We start from the raw sequence: 18,875 nt of genomic DNA, 5'->3' as shown, positions 1-18,875 counted from the left end.
GGCCCTAGAAAATAGGGCAAAAAGGGCTTCGCCTATAGAGCCACAGAACCTGAGAACCAGAAGACCTGCCTGGGGGATCTGGCCCATCCCCTCCCATTTTATAGATGAACTTCTCTGAGGAGGTAAGTGAGTTGTATATTTTCACCAAAATATTCATATTATAAACATTACTCTGCATTGCTTTTTTTCTCGAAATGCCATGTGTGTTTCTACAAGTCACAGAGATAGACCTACCTCCATCTCCTTTTCCAACAATTTTAGGCATATGGACACATAATAATATAAATGGGATCACATGCTGCTTTAGTTTTTTTTTTTTTTAAGGTAAAATATATTTAATTAAAACCAGTACCACTAGTTTCCATGTGTATGTTATATAGCAATATAAATAAAATATGACAAAAAAGTGCATGTATCTCACTAACCTGAACTGATTATACATAGTATAAAAGAAGACAATATACTATTTTTAAACTAATTATTTATGCTTTGTAACTATACACACTGAATTCTTTTATATTAAAAGTATAATTTGCATGGATGTTACTATTTTTCCAGAAGAAATCATGGTATTGCAGCACTTAATTTTTTTTTTTTTTTGCTGTGACATACGGTAATTTTATTTTTAATTTTTTGAGGAACAGCCATACTGTTTTCCATAGTGGCTGCACTATTTTACATTTCTACCAGCCATGCACAAGGATTCCAGTTTTTCTACGTCCTTGTCAACACCTGTTATTTTCTAGTAGTTTGTTGCAACTACTTTTTGATACATTGGAGTTCCTTTTTTGCCTTTTCAGTTTTCAAATACCCAGTTAACAGTTTCTTATGTTAAATTCTTTTTGTTAAAATAATCGATGTGGTTTCTATCTCCTGACAGGACCTTGACCAATATAGAATATTTCTCTTCTTTTTTTTTTTGAGAGGGCATCTCTCATATTTATTGATCAAATGGTTGTTAACAACAATAAAATTCTGTATAGGGGACTCAATGCACAATCATTAATCAACCCCAAGCCTAATTCTCAACAGTCTCCAATCTTCTGAAGCATAACGAACAAGTTCTTACATGGTGAACAAATTCTTACATAGTGAATAAGTTCTTACATGGTGAACAGTGCAAGGGCAGCCATCACAGAAACTTTCGGTTTTGATCACGCATTATGGACTATAAACAATCAGGTCAAATATGAATATTCGTTTGATTTTTATACTTGATTTATATGTGAATCCCACATTTCTCCCTTATTATTATTATTATTATTATTTTTAATAAAATGCTGACGTGGTAGGTAGATGCAAGATAAAGGTAGAAAACATAGTTTAGTGCTGTTGCTTTAGTTTTTTTAAATAGCTGTATAATATTCCAAATAGTTCTACCACTGCCTTACTTAAAGAAATTCACTTTGTTTTCAGTTTTGTTATTGATTTTGCCACTTTGGACAAAGTTGGTAAACATCCTTATGGGTATGTCCTTATACACTGGAGTTTTATTTCTTCAGGACAGAATGCCAGTAGTGGAAGTGCTGGGTAGAAGACCAGTATGTTATTAACTTTTATAGTCACTGGCACTTTGTTTTTTTAAAAGGCAGAAACACTTTGTGTATCTACTGACAATGTATACAACCAGGCTTCTCCATTTCAGCAAACAGGTGTTACCAGACTCAAAGGAATAAAATGATGTCTTATGGTTACTTCAGTCTGCAGGTAGGACATCTTTTCAAATGATTCTTAGCCACTTGGAGTTCCTCTTTTGAGAGCTGCCTGTTCATCTCCTTCATCTATTTTTCTCTATTGGGTGTTTATACTTTTAATAAACATAAATCCTACTTATGGTATATTTTGCCATATAATTTGTTCTCTACATAGTCATATATATATAAGTATATACACAAAAACTTAGCTCTGAGTGTCTGTTTCATCACAGTGTACCACCTGCATATACTCATAGCTTGTTTTTTCCCCTTAGCATTTATCAGGAAAATTTTCCTTTATCAATAAATATTCATCTATCACATAATTTCTGACAGCTGACTAGTAATGGTTCATCCTACAGATAAGCCATAAGATTAAACCAGTCCCCTCTAGTATCATCTAGATTATTACAAAATATTGTACAATATTTAAACAGTGTTGTGATAACTGTATACATCTTCGCACCCACTTATGCTCATTCCTTGCATTTAAAAGTAAATTATCTTTACAGGAAGAGGTGGGGGTAGGTGGAAAGAAATTTGCAAATGAACAGGCAGATCCTCTACAGTGACATGCTCCTGTGAAGGAACACCTAGCATGGGCCAAATATTTGTGCTCTATTTCATCTTTTTATTTATTTATACATGTTTTATTTTATTTATGTACTTAATCTTAGCATCAATTCAGTAGATAAGTTCTACCTTATATTTCCTTTTTACTTATCAATAATATAACAATAGATATCACTGATGAGGTTTTTCTATGTGCTGGTCACTGCTCTAAGTGATTTATATGACTAAATGTATTTAATTGTTCTAACTGATTTTTAGATGAATTAATTGAAGCATAAAGAGGCTAAGCAACTTGTTCAAAGTCACACAACTAAGAAATGCAGAGCGAGGATCTGCACCCAAGCAATCTGTCCTCAGGTCAGGCTTGTAAGCCCTAGCAGCGCTGCTTCTCCGACAGGTTAGATGAGTCGCCCAGCCACTCAACCAGTAAATGACAAAGCCAGGATTTAAAACTGGGTCTCAGTCCCAAGAGCTTTTCCTCTGTGACATGCTGGTAATAAACTACAAGATAGAGGACTCTTATAGGTAGTAGAATAATAAAATTAAAAGATTTAGAGCCTTAAGTACCTTTATGTCATTTAGAAAATCAATGTCTTTCTTCTGTATTGCTTTATTTGTCCATATTAAGGCACTGTAGGACTTGGTCTTCTCTTCTTCACCTTCTTTCATATGTCCTATTGCCTCTCTAAACAAAAACAATAAAAGAAAGTTTATCTGAGTATATAAAATACACACAAGCCTTGCTCCAAACTTCCCATTCTTTAAAAATGACTTTATTGAGGTATAGTTAACATGCAATTCCCATATTCAGTTCAGCGGTTCTTAGTAAGTTTACGGAGTTGTGCAGCGATCACTACAATCTAACTTTAGAATACTTTCATCACCCCAAAAAGAAACTCTTTATCTATCTGCAGTCACTTCCTGTTCCCTGTTTCTCCCAGCCCTTGGCAACCACTGATCAACTTTTTGTCTCCACAGATTTTCTTACTCTTAACATGTCATATAAAATGGAATCACATAGTATGTGATCTTTGGTGTCTGGCTTCTTTCACTTCATAATGTTGTCAAGGTTCATCCATTTTGTATCATGTATCAGTACTTCATCCCTTTTTATTACAGAGTAATATTCCATTGTAATGGCTATACCATCTTTTATGGATAATTGAGTTGTTTCTACCTTTTTGCTATGAAGAAGAATGCTACTATGAACAGTCATGTAGAAGTCTTTGTATAGGAATACGTTTTCATTTCTCTCTTTCGTTATCATATCTAGAAGTGGAATTGCTAGCTCATATGGTAACTTTATGTTTAACTTTTTGAGAAACTGCCCAACTGTTTTCTAAACTGGCTGCACTTAACAATCCCAGAGCGATAAATGAGAGTTCCAAGTTCTCCATATCCTTGTCAATAAGGATTATTATTTATTATCAGGGTTATTTTCTGTCTTTTTTATTATAGCCATCCTAGTGAGTGTGAAATGGGATCTCACTGTGGCTTTAATTTGCATTTCCCTAATGGTTAATGACACTGAGCCTTTCTTATTTTCATTGGTTATTTGTATATCTATCTTCTTTGGAGAAATGTCCACTTAATAATCTTCCCCATTTTTCATTGATTTGTTTTCTTATTATTGAGCTATAAGAGTTATTTATATACTCTGAATATAATTCTTTTATCAAATACATGATCTATAACTAAAACTTTGCTTTGGAAATCATCTCCAGGAAGCCTACCCTTACCTTGTGACAAGCTGCAAGTCACGGACTTGGATTTTGTTAGATGAGTTATTAATTTTCTGTAGTAGAAGAAAAAGAAAAAATTAGCAATTGTCGTTCAGTTATGGAGTTACAGAAACATGACGATTTCCATGTCATTAAGTGGTTTACCTGCTGAAGTTCCTTAATTTCTTGTGAAGTGAAATGTACTCTATGAGGATTCACCAGCTCAATTGCAAAGGGCCTTCCTGGCAGCACACACCCCGTCATGAAACAGAAACATGTTGATGGAGTTAACATTTGAGCTAATGCAAGAGGGTTAGGAGGTGTGAAAAAACGAGTTGAGCTCTACAGGACTGAAAGTTTAGTGACAATGACTACATCTGGGGGAGGGAAGAATGTGTGAAAAGAATCAAGGGGCTTTCTGGGCACTGTTAAACCCTAGCACCGGCAATCTGTGAAAATGGCTGCTTTCCCAAAGGTCCATGAACAAGCCTGTGTTAATTACAAACTAAAATCCAAACCACCACTAATTGTCTTAATGACACAAATGTACAATTGTCACACACAGCACTGCCCAGGTATGCCAAGTTGAACCCATCCTCGTAGCCTATTCACTAGTTACATGGAAAAGCTGTGAGTCCATGAGAAGAGACTATAAATCTCAAATAGCTCAGGAGGAACTCTCATATTCTTTCTTCTAATACAACAATGTAAAATGAGAGAAATGAAGGCTAAATAAGCAGCATCCCTTTTTAAATGAATATGTGCATTTTGAAAACTATTGGTACTGCTGAAATGTTAGTAAATGGAATGGTAAATAATCAAGCTTTTGGGAAAAAATCAGGCACCTCCTTGTTAATGTACAAAAAGACCCTTTATAACCTATAGGTGTGCAATAAGGATGGCTTCTGAGGAAAACGATGCCTGTTAAAACATGATCATATGGTTTACAAAGGTAGCTCCATAATCCATAAAGCTTCCTTACTTGGAGAAGCTCTGAGCTCTGCCCACTGTGGTTTTGATTAGACTACAGTAAATATGCTGTCTGAAAAGGGTGATAATCTGAAAGTTAGTTCTAGTCAAGTAATGCTGTTACAGTCTTACCATTTCCTAACGTTCTCACATCTACATCTTCTCTTCCAGAGGATGAAAAATTAAAACCTTTTCAAAGCAGGAAAAAAAAAATCAGAGACATAATAGTCCTAGGACTTCCACTCCCAGCCTTTTGTAGAAACCTAATTTGTCTAGAAAAATCCACAGGAGAATGCCAAGGGATAGTCATCATCCCATCTCTAATCCCAATCCCTTCTAATAATAGCAATAATAATAATAATAATAATAATAAATACCATTTATTGAGCACTGATTTATGCCAGGAACTAAGCTAAAAATTTTACTTACATTATTTTATTTAGTCCTTACATAACCTTATTAAGTAGGTATTTAGAAAAGAACACCAAGCTTCTGAAAGGTTAAGTACTTTTCTCAAGGTCACATGATTAAGTGGCAGAGCTAAGATGTTTCTGATGTCAAAGCCAGACCTTAACTATTATCCCACACCACCGTCCCCTGGGAAAGCCGAAGGCAGGGCGCTGTTTGGAGGAAGGCCCTGCCACTAACCCAGCCACAAGCTTATGGCAAAAAACCTATCATCTTCATTCTTTTTCCTTAAAACAAAATAAAGCAAAAACATTTACTTGAGAATTAAACACTGTGAGAGGAAGGGGAAGGGAAAAAAAGTTTGACTCTAGAAGCAAATTTATTGCATAAGCAAATCTAAGCTGGGATCACAATAAAGTGAGTGTCCATGCTAAGATAGATAGTGATCCACAAACTAAAAGCTGCAAATATTGGAATGGGAAATTGGTTTAAAAAAGGGGCCGTGGAATGGTGGCGGTTACATGACAAGGTTTATAGACACCGACCTGTATGATCTTGCCATCATCACCATAGCAAGCATGACCCCAAGGAGGCATCAACACAAATGTTTTGTGTATGTTCATACTATGAGGTAAGTACTGTCATTGCCCCATTTCACTTACAAGGAAGGTGAAATGGAGACAGGATAAGTAACCTGCCAAAGATCACAGTACTGGTAAGAGGCAGACTCTAGAGTCTCTCTGCCCCCGTGCACACTGCACTGCCACCAAGCCGGAGGAAAGTGCTCAGAGCTGCACCCACAGGGAAAGCAAGGTCAGCCTTCTGGGACCAGGGGTAGCAAAGGTTGGGATGTCTGAGGAACCCTCATCAGTCATTAGGGTTTGGTAAAGTTTAAGGTCTCTGAACATAGAGCTTGAAGGCTAGGACTCAGGCTCACATCCTGTTTTACTTATTCAGGAACAAGTATCTATGGATCTATGGCGTGTATGTGCAAGGCACTGTGCTAGATGCTGGGGACACAAGGGTAAACAAGATGGACATAGTCCTTCTTGCAGAGCCTACTGTCTTGTGGTGGGACATGGACTGTAAGACAGCGGGTAGCGCTGGCACAGGAATAGTACAGGAATGCTCCGGCCCTAGGAGCACAACTGCAATATTAGCTGTGAGCTATGGATGTGCTCCTTGGTGGCCCGGCCACTTTGGAGAGCACAGACGGGAGAACAAGATTGCTGGGAAGAAGAGATGGGAAAGGCAGACGGAGAGTGAACGCCATTTTGACGCCATTCTTCTCCCAGGGAAGATTATATGCCAAGGTCCCATGTAGATTTTAGAAAAAAGGTTTGAACAGTCCTGTGAAAACTATACTGCAGATTAACAGGGATCTTCAGCTGGAATGCAAGTAGTATTTCACCCTTCCTTCACCTTTAGGAAATCCCTTCAGCGAGCCAAGGCCAACACACTTGTTGGAAAGATAGATTCTTTGTTGCATGTCATGAACTGCCAGGGTAAAGTGGGCTCCTCTCTGCCCCTCAGGGTGCAAAGCTGTGGGTCTCACAGAGAGAAGCCACCAGGGTGGTCAGGTGATGGCTAGAGCTAGTTAGGCTCAGAAGTCTGGCTAGCCTGTGCTGCATTACCACCCGAGGACGGGTCAAGCAGGCGGCGGTACGGGACACAAGGCCAGGCTCCTCTCCAAGCAGAGAATCCAGGCCAAACAGGGAGTAGGATTCTGTGGACCATTAAGTCCCAAAGAACCTTCCATTCCATGTTTATACTCCACTGTTAAGCAGCTAATAAACCCAGAGCAACATCAGTAGCTTCCAGTTAGAGTCAACAGACAAGAGTGATGCTAAGTAACGATGGACAGCTGCATGGAGAGTTCCAGATGGTGCCTGGGAAACTGAAAGATACTGGCTCCCTGCGACTGTGGTTTGTCTTACACCTGCCCAGTTCCATCTCCAAACCATCCATGAGGTCAGGGAAACGGGATCCACAGTGGTTGAACCATAACCCATGACCAGTAGGGGTAGAGAGACTGAACAGGACACACAGAAACAGGTCTACCACTGAATCAGACCAGAAACCCCAAAGTCATAAATTAGCTCATAAAAGTTCCCAAAAAGAGTTTGAAAATATTTTTTTTGTGCTAAAGCTTAATTTTTACTTCTTTATAACTTAGAGAAGTTTTATAAGATAAGCAGTGTATAAATATTAAATTAAGTAGGTAAAATCTCATGGCAATAACAGTCTTAACTGCTAAAATTTTGGAAAACATTAGATATCTAGGTTTTCTTCTTCTTCATTCAGTAAACAATTCTTAAAGACCCTTAAAAAGAGGGCCCACCTAGTTGACAGTCCACGAAGCATAAGAGGGATGTGGCTTGAAGTACTTCTCTTTCCTCTTGAGGAGCCGGTGAGCTGGCAGGGGCAGCCATCTCATCTCAGTCATTGCTCGCCAGTCCTAAAGCAGCCTCGCCTTAGGTTTTTCAGAAAGGAGGATGGATGTCTAGTTGGTTCCTCAAAAAAGGTGTCCTAATTATGCTAGGATACCCACTTAAAGGAAATCATTACTTACTCAAGGCCTACAGTTTTTCCTGATGCACAGCATGATTTCCTAAGATTGAAATCTTAGTCCCTTTTCTCTAGGCTAATCAAGCCTAGTTGATAGCACAAGGCTTTATGCTAGACCTATTGAGACAAAGAAAACGTAAAACTCACAGGATCTGACTCATCTTACAAACCTGGGGTCATTAATACCTAGGAAATTTAAACAACACAGCTGCCATTAAGTCTTCGTAAAATGGTAGCCAATGATGTATTTTCTCTAGGCTTAAACTTTCTCTCTCAACATTTTAGCGGTTAACATAAAAGCTAGGCATTTGCCAGTTATCTTTCTTGAACAAACACTGGATGTGGCAGTTGTGTTTTAATTTCCTCATATTCCCAAAAAGAGGCTGAGGCGGAGGTATCCCGAGGTCAGAGCTTAGTATGTTCCCTTGAAGGAGTTTCGGTTGTTTTGAACTGGCCCAGGAAAGAGCAGTCCTTCAGAAAGAGGAAAGAAATCCTTGTGCCCTTGGCTCAAACCCAGCCCAGGTCAGAGGAGCTTAGGACATGCGACCCCCTAAATTTACAAAATTTAGAAATCTTTCCATCACCTTTAAGAAATCTATGCATGAATCACAATATACTTAAAATATGAATGCTACAACACTTACTCTCTGCTTTGAATACTGTCAAAAGATGATCTGAAATTAATTCTTCCACTGAAGATTCCAGTTTCCTTTCTCCATCAATTATCCATGGAGTTTGTGGTAGATCCCTGGCATATTTATTGTATCTCCCTGCCAAAGAAATATTAAGGTGGCCTGGATGGGACAGTGTGATTGACACAACAGGATAAAAAGAAAAGCAACATCTATTTATTGAGGGCCAGTATGTTAGGTGCCAAGACAAAACAAGGCTTAGCCTTCAACTGACTCAATCTAATTTGGGGAGCCAGCACATAGATCTACAGATAATTAAATGAAAAGATTTAAGGTAACAATAGAAGAGATAGCTAAAGACATGAAATGAATCATCAAATGAGTCCTAAAGGAATGTTCACTATACTCACTATCTGTTTGGCTGACCAAACAAGTTATAATATTATGGAACACACCAAAGATCATTAAAAGAAAAAGAGCAACTACTGCTTTTATGCCTGATTAATGATACTTTCAATGTAATAGTCATTGGTGATAACATATTCCACTGAGTTCAAATACAGAAAATTTTGAAGTTTTGGTGATCAAGGAAAAAAACCACCCTAAGGAATATGACTCACTGCTTTATGACAAAGCTACACTAAGCCAGGCAGCTTTCATTACCCGAGGGCAGAGTATTACAGTCAAGACTAATAAGCAATTTCATTTCAGCTATTACTAGGAAACAGCTGTAGCTTTCAAAACAAAAATTATCTACTAAATTACCTCTTGGGAACATCAATGCAACTATTTTTTCTTTAGGCAGAAACCAAGTCATTTTGTAAATAACAAAATTATTTTTTCAAGTTTACTTTCTTGTAAACAGCCTTTCCACAGTTGTGTTTCAGGCCTCTATGTGTACCTGCTTTTTCTACTAGACCATCTCTGTTGGAAACAGTTAAAACCCGGCAAGTAGTGTTTCCCTTTGGCATGGCATTTCAAGTAACAGATGTCCTGAGTGATCCTTAGATTGCCTATTGGGCCTAACACAGGCTTGCCGATCACTTCTAGTTCTCCTGAGAGTTAACTAATTGGAACAGAGGAACAACAATAAGAAGGAAAACAGAGGAACAGTCAGTTGAGTTTTTTCAGAACGTAGATTAAGTTAACAGTGTAAGAATATTCTAGACTAAATATTTTACCAGCCACAAAAACAGCACCATGAGCACACTCAATTTCAAGAACAGTGCATACAGCCTTTGGTGACTTTGGAGGACAAGGAAACTGCCTGCAAAACAAAATAAATTTTACAGCTACTATTTTCCGGACATGATATTGAAGAACATAACTAGATGAATTCAGCATTGTCTGACACACACAGAGCCTAAGTCTCTCAAGGCCTAAGCCTTTCCCTAACTTTAAGTTTTGGAACTGTAGGGACTTTAAGGCCTCTGGAATACATGTTACTACGTGAGAGCTGCCCTAAGTAAATCAGGGCTCTGCTACTATCTCTCATGCTCAGGAGGCCTCAGGTTCCCAGATGATAATTTCCAACAGCCTTGAGGTTTAGGGGGAAATCTGTATGTAGGAAGTGGCAGCCTCTCCAGGTTTTTTAGCCATTTTTCTGTCCACAAACACTTGCTGCTGGCTTATAAACTCCTCAGTCAGTTAGGTAATTGTGAGAGATTGCTCACTTGAATAAGCTCCACCTGTGGGGAGGGTACTCCACCATTTTTCTTTTTTTTTCCTTCTCATTTCAACTATGACCCTGGGAATCAGACCACAAAGCCAGAGAAAGTGGAATGTGGCAGGCTGCCCTTTTAGCTAAGAAATTTCAGAACAACTGAGGACAGACAGGAAGGAGAAATGTATGGCTTTATTCTCCGTCCACTGTCTAGGAACATCTAAAGCTGTGAACTGTTGTCTACCTGTAAATAACTAGATGTGGACTTAATTCAAAATGCTTGGCTGAAAATTTTCATAGCTTCTCAAGATGTCTTAGCAAAGAAACCACTTAGAAACTCAGGAACTACTGCCTGTAGAGAGTAACTATTTTTACTTTCTAAAGCTTAATGGAAGTATTTCCATCCTGAGACTCATTTTTAGTCAGTAAAATCTATGAAACGTTCCTCAGAGTTTCATTGTTTGAAATTTACTTGAGGGTATTCTGAAAGGATAACTACAGTGATATTTTATTAAATAAAATGAACATATTGAGAATTGAAAATATAAGTTTCATTGTATTTCAGCATATTTAAACAAGTAAGGAAACTCAAGAGCTTTTTCTCCCTCTTCTAAAGACAAGTAATACTAGGGATGTAATGGGGTGACCACTGGGCTGGAGAGGCATGACACCTCTTTCTAAATTCACGATTTCCCAGTTGAGATCTCAGGCAAGTCAACTCCCTTTTTAGACTTCAATATCCTCTTCTAAGAGATAAAGAAGTTGGATTTGATTCATAAATTCAAATATTAATCTGACAAACACATACTGAACACCACTACATGCCAGGTATCAAGCCAGGGATTGGGGCTATAAACAATGACTAAGACACAGTCCTAGTCCCTGAAATATATCCACTTTTGTTTTAGAGATAATCCAGATTATCTCTAACATTTCCTTTATTGTACAATTCCATAATACTCCCTTGTTTCTATACTTCTACTTACTTGCAGAAATCCTCTTCTTTTATCTTATTCAAAGCTTTCGTAACTGCCATTCTAGTGAATACTGACTATATAGGGTAAAATGAGAAGAAAAGACATTTTATCACCTAGACAAGAAAACATGAGAGGTAAAACACAGAACAGGGTTGGAGAAAATACATTATTTTAAGCCATACTCATAGGGGAGAAACATTTAATAACTCCAAGAAAATAAGTAAAACATAATCATTCATTCTGTCAGTTGTGCAACTGACACACCCCTACCTACAACCCTTCTTTTCTATGTCTATAATGCCAGGTGGATCTAGTAGAATGTGTCCGCTTTACTGCACTGTCCCACTTCCATCAAAATGTACTTTTCAAATAAAAATATGATGACATTGCAGGAAATGTGCTTTGAATATTTTTTCTCAGACCTCAAGAGGAATTGAAATTGATCCATCTGCTTTTTCTTCCCTCCATCCCTTCAGGGGCCACACTATATAATTTAGGAGTTGGCTGCCAGGGAAAAGGCTAAAACAAAGCCAACCAGCCTGCCCTGACACCCAGCAACTCATCACTTCCCAGCCACAGGCAAAGTAAACAAATCCACTCTACAGAATATAAGGGCATCTACAACAAATGCCCCACTTTGGGTTTTTTAAAAGACAAGCCAAACTGCATGCCACACATACTAGGACTAATTAGTGCTTATGCACATGGCTTACTGTGACAAAGCACAGTTATCTCCTCTGTTAGGAGAAATCACACTTGACTGAAAAGGGGCACAATATAGGCATCTCAACAGCTTATCCTCAAGCAATGATTTTCTAAACCATATTCTGGGGAAAACCCAAGGTGTTGTAGGGTGAGATCTGAAAATTAAGTGCATATTGTTAAGATACGAAATCACAGGCCTGAATGAATCTCAAAAGATGATTCAATTTACTCCCAGCTGTGAGGCAGGAAAACTACATTAAAGAGTACATGCAACACCTACTGGCCAAATAGTGTGGTGTCTATGATGCTTTGACAAAAATTCTCTTATATTATTTGATGCTGGAACTTATATATTTCCTCAAAGATAACAAAAAATAAAACCAGATCTTCAAAATAAATATGGCTTACAGGTCATTTGGGCAGCTTTCCAACTGGGATGGCAGAGCAGTGCGCTGCAGTTGCGCCAAGATGACGATCCCTTTTGTTCACAAGGGCTGAGTGGCAGGGCCTAAGAGAGTGGGAACCGCCAGGCCTACCGCTTCCAACTTAGAGGAACATCATCTGTTAAGCTCAGGGTGCTGAACAAACATGGTAATGTTCTACATGTACCGTGATGTGAGAAAAGGAGGGAGGCAATGCTTCAGGCTTGGTCTGCATTTCTAATTATTTCTGTACAGGGCATTTGGCAAATGTTACAAACTGGTCCCCCCAGCTCTAAAAGGCCCAGCAATCAGTAAAAGAAAAACAGAGACCAACAGATGTATCTCTTGCAATAAGCTTATATTCTTTTTAACAATCACAAGAGCAAAATGGGTGTCAGTAAGACTAGAAATGCCTGAGTCTCTGCTCAAAACCAGGTAAGTACCTGGGGCGTGAAAGCTTGCCAATACCATGCCATGCCATTTTATCCTGGCATAATAGACACTAAAAATACATGCTAACTACTTTGCTCAGTCATATGAAGACCAGCTCAGTAAAGGGGAGTTTAAATAAAATGCCCACAGCCTGAAATAAGTTGCATTAATTCAGGACTGTACTAAACAAAATAATTTATGTTGGATTATGTTTTTAAATACCTATTTCTAGAAGATGGATATTAGACAAAAATTTGGAATGCTGATGATACTTAACACAGATTTTTCCCAGGTGATGTAATTTTGGGGATTAAAATGTAAAAGCTGAATTTCCCCCAACGGGTAACATTGAAACACTGGTTCTAAATTTAAGAACATCAGAGAAACAACCCAGACAATGATACAAATATGAGAATATTTGTGTTATGACTTCCTGGCCAGAGACTAAGGTATTAAAGCATTGAAACAAACAAACAAACAAATAAATAAATAAATGTAGCGAATGGAAATATTTAAAGACTGATACTTTGTATAATAGATTGCCAACATATCCAATGTATACCCTCTTTGTTGTTAATTTGAATACTGAGCTCAGACAAAACTCACTAAAATATAAAGAGCAGGAATTCCTACCTGTTTGTTTTTGGCTGGCTTGAAACAATCTGGGCATAGTGCACGTCTAAGTAAAATTCAAGTTAATATAAAAAGATTAATGAGTTTATTTTGGGTTGGATACAATTCAAATATATTTTATACAACATGGCTGTTAAATTCAGGATATCAACAGCAGACAAAACAAATCCCTCTATGAGCTTCATTGGTTTGCCTAGACCCTTATATTAGCACATGTTACACCTACTAAGACATGAGGTTCTGATATGCTCATTAGAAAGAAGGGCAATACTATTTTCTTGAAAACCGAAAAGGATTAGCAATGTTACACAATTAACATTGTTATTTACATGGCGACTTACAGGAAGTGGCAATCCTCAACTGTTTCTGGGTGAGCAAAGACCACACTCACTTCAAACAAGCTCTAAAAATTATAAACACAGTTTAAAAATGAGCAAAAGGAAACCAACATCTAACAACTTATGAATGGAAATAGAAATTAACTCTCAAAGATTGGCTCCAAAAAAAAAGTGACAAGGAAAACTGGAAAGACTACTGTTCTCAAATCAGCTTGTTCACCGGGCAGTTGTCAAGTTTTTTAACTTCTAAAGCTCAATCACTGGTGATCCTACCAAAAAAACAAGTTTAAAACAAACTTTAAAATAAATGTGTATGATTTTTGGACATGTATACAAATTAAGTATGAAGATGAATGGGAATTAAGAGAACTGCAAAGAGAGAAGTGAAAGAAATGAAAATTGTTCCCAACTATACTATGATTAGAATTATTAGCAAGGCAAAAAGCACTTTATTCACATGCTTAAAGACTTGGTATGAGGCTTCTTTTCTTTTTTTAAGTGTTCAAACTTCTTCATGGATTTGATTTTTAAGGGAGAGATCTTAAATTTTTGTACAAAAGTGATACATACAAATAGTAAAATAAACATGGGATGGGTTTTCAACCCCACTCCACTGAGGAAAAACTAGTAATATATTTTTGGAAAATTGCTTTATTCAATTAATATTACATTACGGACATCCTTTCAATTCTAGGGACTGCCGGACATTCACGTTGTAGTAAAAGTTGTAGTAAGTTTTTCTGTTATTGAACATCTTTGTACACAAAAAAAGTACAATTTCATACTCTAAATACATTAAGCCCCACAGAGAATATACAAAATTCCACACTGAGAAAATGATATAAGTGCCATACCATGTAACAATTTTACTTTTTATTGAGTTTTATATAGAGTTTTATATTAGCTACTCTAGCACAATAGCTATCCTTTTTGCTGTCTAACTTACAAAATAAAATAAAAATTACAACATATTCCTTTTACTTAAGAAAACTTCACTCATTCTGAATCTATTATAACATTATCATATCTTTTATTTTCTATTTTCTGTTCTCACTAGTTCAACATGTAAAATTTTTTGTGCTTCAAAACTGAAAATATTTGAGGTGAAAATATTTTGCATCAATGACTTCTCTAATTTCCAAAGTACTTTCATTACCTCATTTCCTCTTCATACTATCTGTGAAGTGGTTTTCTTCTCTATTCTTTCAGTATTCACCTTAAAGGACAGTGTTTATTCTTACTAACAATGGGAAAAAGCTATATAGTTCAGAAAGGCAAAAAAAACAAAAACAACAAATTAAACTATTTAGCCTTGAAACATGGTTTTGTGATTTTACTTGAATAGGAGTATATCTGATATTCAGGGAATTACTTTCAAGCAAAATGATGAAGCAATAAGGCCATGCTATTAAAATCTAATTTAAGATGAGCTGGGAATATGTCCTGTTTCCACATCTGAAACCTGGTGAGGTCTTCCCTAAAACTCAATCCATTCTAGAGACAGAAAGAAGCAAGGTTGGTTGGAATAGGGGAAATGGTTAAGAGTTCTGGTTTCAAAGGCAGTCTCTGCCAAAAATTAACCAAGGGATCTGAGACATCAAGGTGGGATTGAATGAGCCCATGCTCACTCTAGTTGAATAGGTTCTGTCTGCATATTTGAAAACAAGATTAGCCACAGATAACCAAACATAAATAGTCTAGAGATGATTCTACACTTGCTCATAGTTATTTATGTATTGCTTTGTATCAGTAAATCTACCTCTCTAATTAAACTGTAAGTATACTAAAGGCACAGATTCATCTCTAACCTTTTACAGTCAATTAGTATATTGCACCTGTTACACTCATTAAGTGTCTTAGATCACAAAGAAATCTTGGGGGAAAAAAAAGAAAGAAAAACTTTAACCTCAATTTAAGACTGTTAGAAATTAACATTTTAAAAGTTTAAAAATCTTTCATTGTATTATTTAAAGAGAAGAATCTTTTGGTTAACCAACACTCTACTATAAAATGTAGTAAATCTAGTAAAACAAGAGAATAAAATCAACAATGCTGATGATGCAATACCTTTCCATCAATGGGGATACCCAGTTCCTCTGAAAACAGGGGATGAGTTATCCATTTGTAGGCTTCCTTAAGCTGAACTACATCATTTCTTCCCAGTGACAGATTCTGCTTTCTGAATAACATAAACGTTAATTCACTGACATGAAAAACTTCACTTTTTCTACCTAAAGGCAAGAATTCCTGCAATTATTTTTTTAAATGTATTGAGTGCCTACTATATCTGAAACAGTTTTTACACATTATATAGAAGGTAAAGAATAAGTAGACAAAAATTCCTCAGCTCATGGACCTTATATTCTTAGTAGAATTGAGAAACAGCTTTTTAAATAGCATTTAAGACAGTTTTTAAAGCATTAGACAAAAGTATACTAATGGGTTTTTCTGAGCTACAACTGCCAGGTTCTAGGACTTATACATCAGAAGACAGAAAGATATAATAGAGAGGACTGTGTATTGCTCAGAAACTATAAAAGTGCATATTACAATAACCTCATCCAGATTAAAAATGTTTGCATCTACTCTCTTCCTGATAATGGGGTTTACTTTGGGGAAATCAGTGTAAAAGCTGTATGTTTCTTTATTGTTGAAGAACATTAAATCCAAAAGTATTAATGTTCTGAAATGCTTGTCAATTTAGTATCAGATAAATGTTTGAATAAAAATCTGACATTCCCCCAAAATCTACTCATGAGCCAATAAATAGGTTTGGGGAAGTCCCAGGTATGATTTCTAACATTTAGTTTGTAACCTAAAATTGTGATAGAAAGGAACTGAGGTAAAAGGAAAGAAAAATATGTTATGATATTATTAAAACTGCTCTACTATACTGAGAACACTGTTATATCACCATAATCTAAGAAGCCCACATCATTCAAATAATTAAAACTTCCAGTCACTCTTATGACTATTTACAGGGTTGCTTTTAACAAAAGAGATGTTTGGGCCAACTTGTAAAATCATTTCTTTTAATGTTCAATTTTCACTGATATTAGTGATTATTTATATCTATTGTAAGTAATATCCATTGTACATACCCACTGCAATTAATTAAATAGCTATTGTAATTTAACTCAAAACCATAAAACACTACTAACTGCAAGTAGAAAACAAAAAATAATTTAGCTAATGGCTAAATTTAATTGCTCTTTAAAGAAAAAAAGAATATAATAACCATTGTTACTCTAAAAAATGCAAATTAAGATTTCTACCCAGTCTGCATCCAGCTGAGAATATAACTGGTTACACAGAATGCTTTCATATGCTTTGGGATTGTGGTTTAACAATGAAAAACCCAGATAAACTCTACATGTAACAAATAATCAAATTACTTGTCTACATTCAGGAACTTATTCAAGCACTAAGTATTTTTGAGCTTCATAAACTGTTCCTAATTCTCTGAAATCAGAAACATTTTAAGTGTTTTAAGACTATCTTGATATTGTATCAACATAGTATTTGCATAAATTAGCATCACATTCTATAGCACCTTAGTATGCTGATGGACAGTGACTTGTAATGGGGTATGTGATGGGGACTTGATAATAGGGGGAGTCTAGTAACCATAATGTTGCTCATGTAATTGTACATTAATAATACCAAAAAAAAATTTTTTTTTAAAGTAGGAAAAAAAAATTGGCATCACAGTCAAAAAGTAGATAATTATGAGAACACATTTTAAAGGATAAAAAGTTGAAACAGAAAACTCAAGAATGGATAATTATTTAAAAATTGCTTAGAATCTAAAGAGTACAAAGGATTGCAGCAAAAGCCAATCCTTAAAGTTGGTTTAAACATTATGCACTCTGTATTTAAGAAAACTAGAATTTTAAATGCTTCATAGTCTTTGAAGTATATTTAGAATCTCTTAGCCCAGCTAAAAAAACAACTATAGGTATTTTTTTTTTCTTCTAGATTAATGAGCTAGAAGAAAGGGTTAACAAACATCTTAGAAACCTTAACCCTATTTTGAGGTAAAAAAACAATATTTCAAATGCCAGATTTTCAATCCTTCAAGTTGAATGTGGCTAACAACTTTTGTAACATAAATTAAAGTAAATGTTTTCACAGAGGTCTTCAACATATGCCTGATGATCCTTTAGAGGAACCAGTAGTCATTAAATACAGTCCAGTCTTAGTTTAGTACTTAGCAACTGCATTTCCCTCTCTCCTCTGTCAGCTACCTGCTGAGGATCACTGGCACTTCAGGTACAATGTGACAACCATTCTAGAGAAAAGATAAACCAAAATATCCAGCACAACTGATTTTTTCTAAATTCTTTAATAGCAATTCCTCCAAATCTTTTGAATGTAGAATGAACTAGGGACACTGTGGAGAAAGATCAGTGTTCTATATTTTTTCTGTTTTAGTATCCCTGTATTGAACAAGATTTTTTAGATGAACTAAGCTTAGTTTAAAATCCTTCAATAAAAAATACCAATAGCAACTCACAAGCCATGTGGACAGAAACTGGAAACATTTAGAAAATAGCATATTCTGACTATGCTAAAAAATTTCTCAAACATAGGATCAATCTTTAGTATGTCAGAATCACAAGCATTTGAGACTAATTTAACACAACCTAACTAAAGTCCCAAACCTTTGATCAAATGTGGTTCCCTTGTACAAACACAGATGGGAAATACAAACCAAAACAAAAAAGCCAAATCAATTACTTTTTTTTATAAGTCATTAACCAAGTTTGAGATTCTAATGCAGAAATTTGTATTTCTCTCTGTGCTTTTCTCTCTAGAGTACAGAGGAAATTCTAGCAGTCACATGGCTCTTTTTTATATTGGTAGAGAAGTTTGGTTCCAAAATCCAAAAAGCTGGAAAACTAAAGATTTTTTTCTTAAATTGGTTGGCAACCAAACTCTGCCTTGAACATGTGAGCTGTTTTAGAGACTTTTACTCAGTGTTGAATATTCATATATTTCACAGCAGAAATATTAATTTGTTTGATTACATAGTACATCCCGGGCCCTGGAGGGAAGGGATATGTTATATATGGTATTTACCACCATATTACATTTCCAAAATCTAAAAAATTTTAAATTCCAAAACACATTAGGCCCC

General features: G+C 36.1%; 1 protein-coding gene across 7 annotated transcripts in view; it reads right to left on the bottom strand.

The window, feature by feature from the left end:
* PUS10 (pseudouridine synthase 10) overlaps window positions 1-18,875 on the bottom strand; it is a 74,541-nt gene that overhangs the window by 11,257 nt on the left and 44,409 nt on the right. For 5 of the 7 annotated variants that reach the window (XM_057497179.1, XM_057497176.1, XM_057497175.1 and 2 more), the window contains exons 6-15: window positions 15,803-15,914; window positions 13,739-13,800; window positions 13,398-13,443; window positions 11,215-11,279; window positions 9,747-9,832; window positions 8,578-8,703; window positions 5,090-5,146; window positions 4,154-4,287; window positions 4,007-4,062; window positions 2,835-2,952 (exon numbers count right to left, since the gene is read on the bottom strand). In XM_057497179.1, coding sequence (XP_057353162.1) covers window positions 2,835-2,952; window positions 4,007-4,062; window positions 4,154-4,287; window positions 5,090-5,146; window positions 8,578-8,703; window positions 9,747-9,832; window positions 11,215-11,279; window positions 13,398-13,443; window positions 13,739-13,800; window positions 15,803-15,914 — 862 coding nt within the window. The remainder of the gene's footprint in view (window positions 1-2,834; window positions 2,953-4,006; window positions 4,063-4,153; window positions 4,288-5,089; window positions 5,147-8,577; window positions 8,704-9,746; window positions 9,833-11,214; window positions 11,280-13,397; window positions 13,444-13,738; window positions 13,801-15,802; window positions 15,915-18,875) is intronic. The other 2 variants (XM_036926017.2, XM_036926021.2) reach the window with 2 other exon arrangements.

This window comes from Manis pentadactyla, chromosome 2, assembly GCF_030020395.1.
Source record: "Manis pentadactyla isolate mManPen7 chromosome 2, mManPen7.hap1, whole genome shotgun sequence".
NCBI lineage: Eukaryota > Metazoa > Chordata > Mammalia > Pholidota > Manidae > Manis > Manis pentadactyla.
This window is presented reverse-complemented; position numbering and strand designations above follow the sequence as displayed.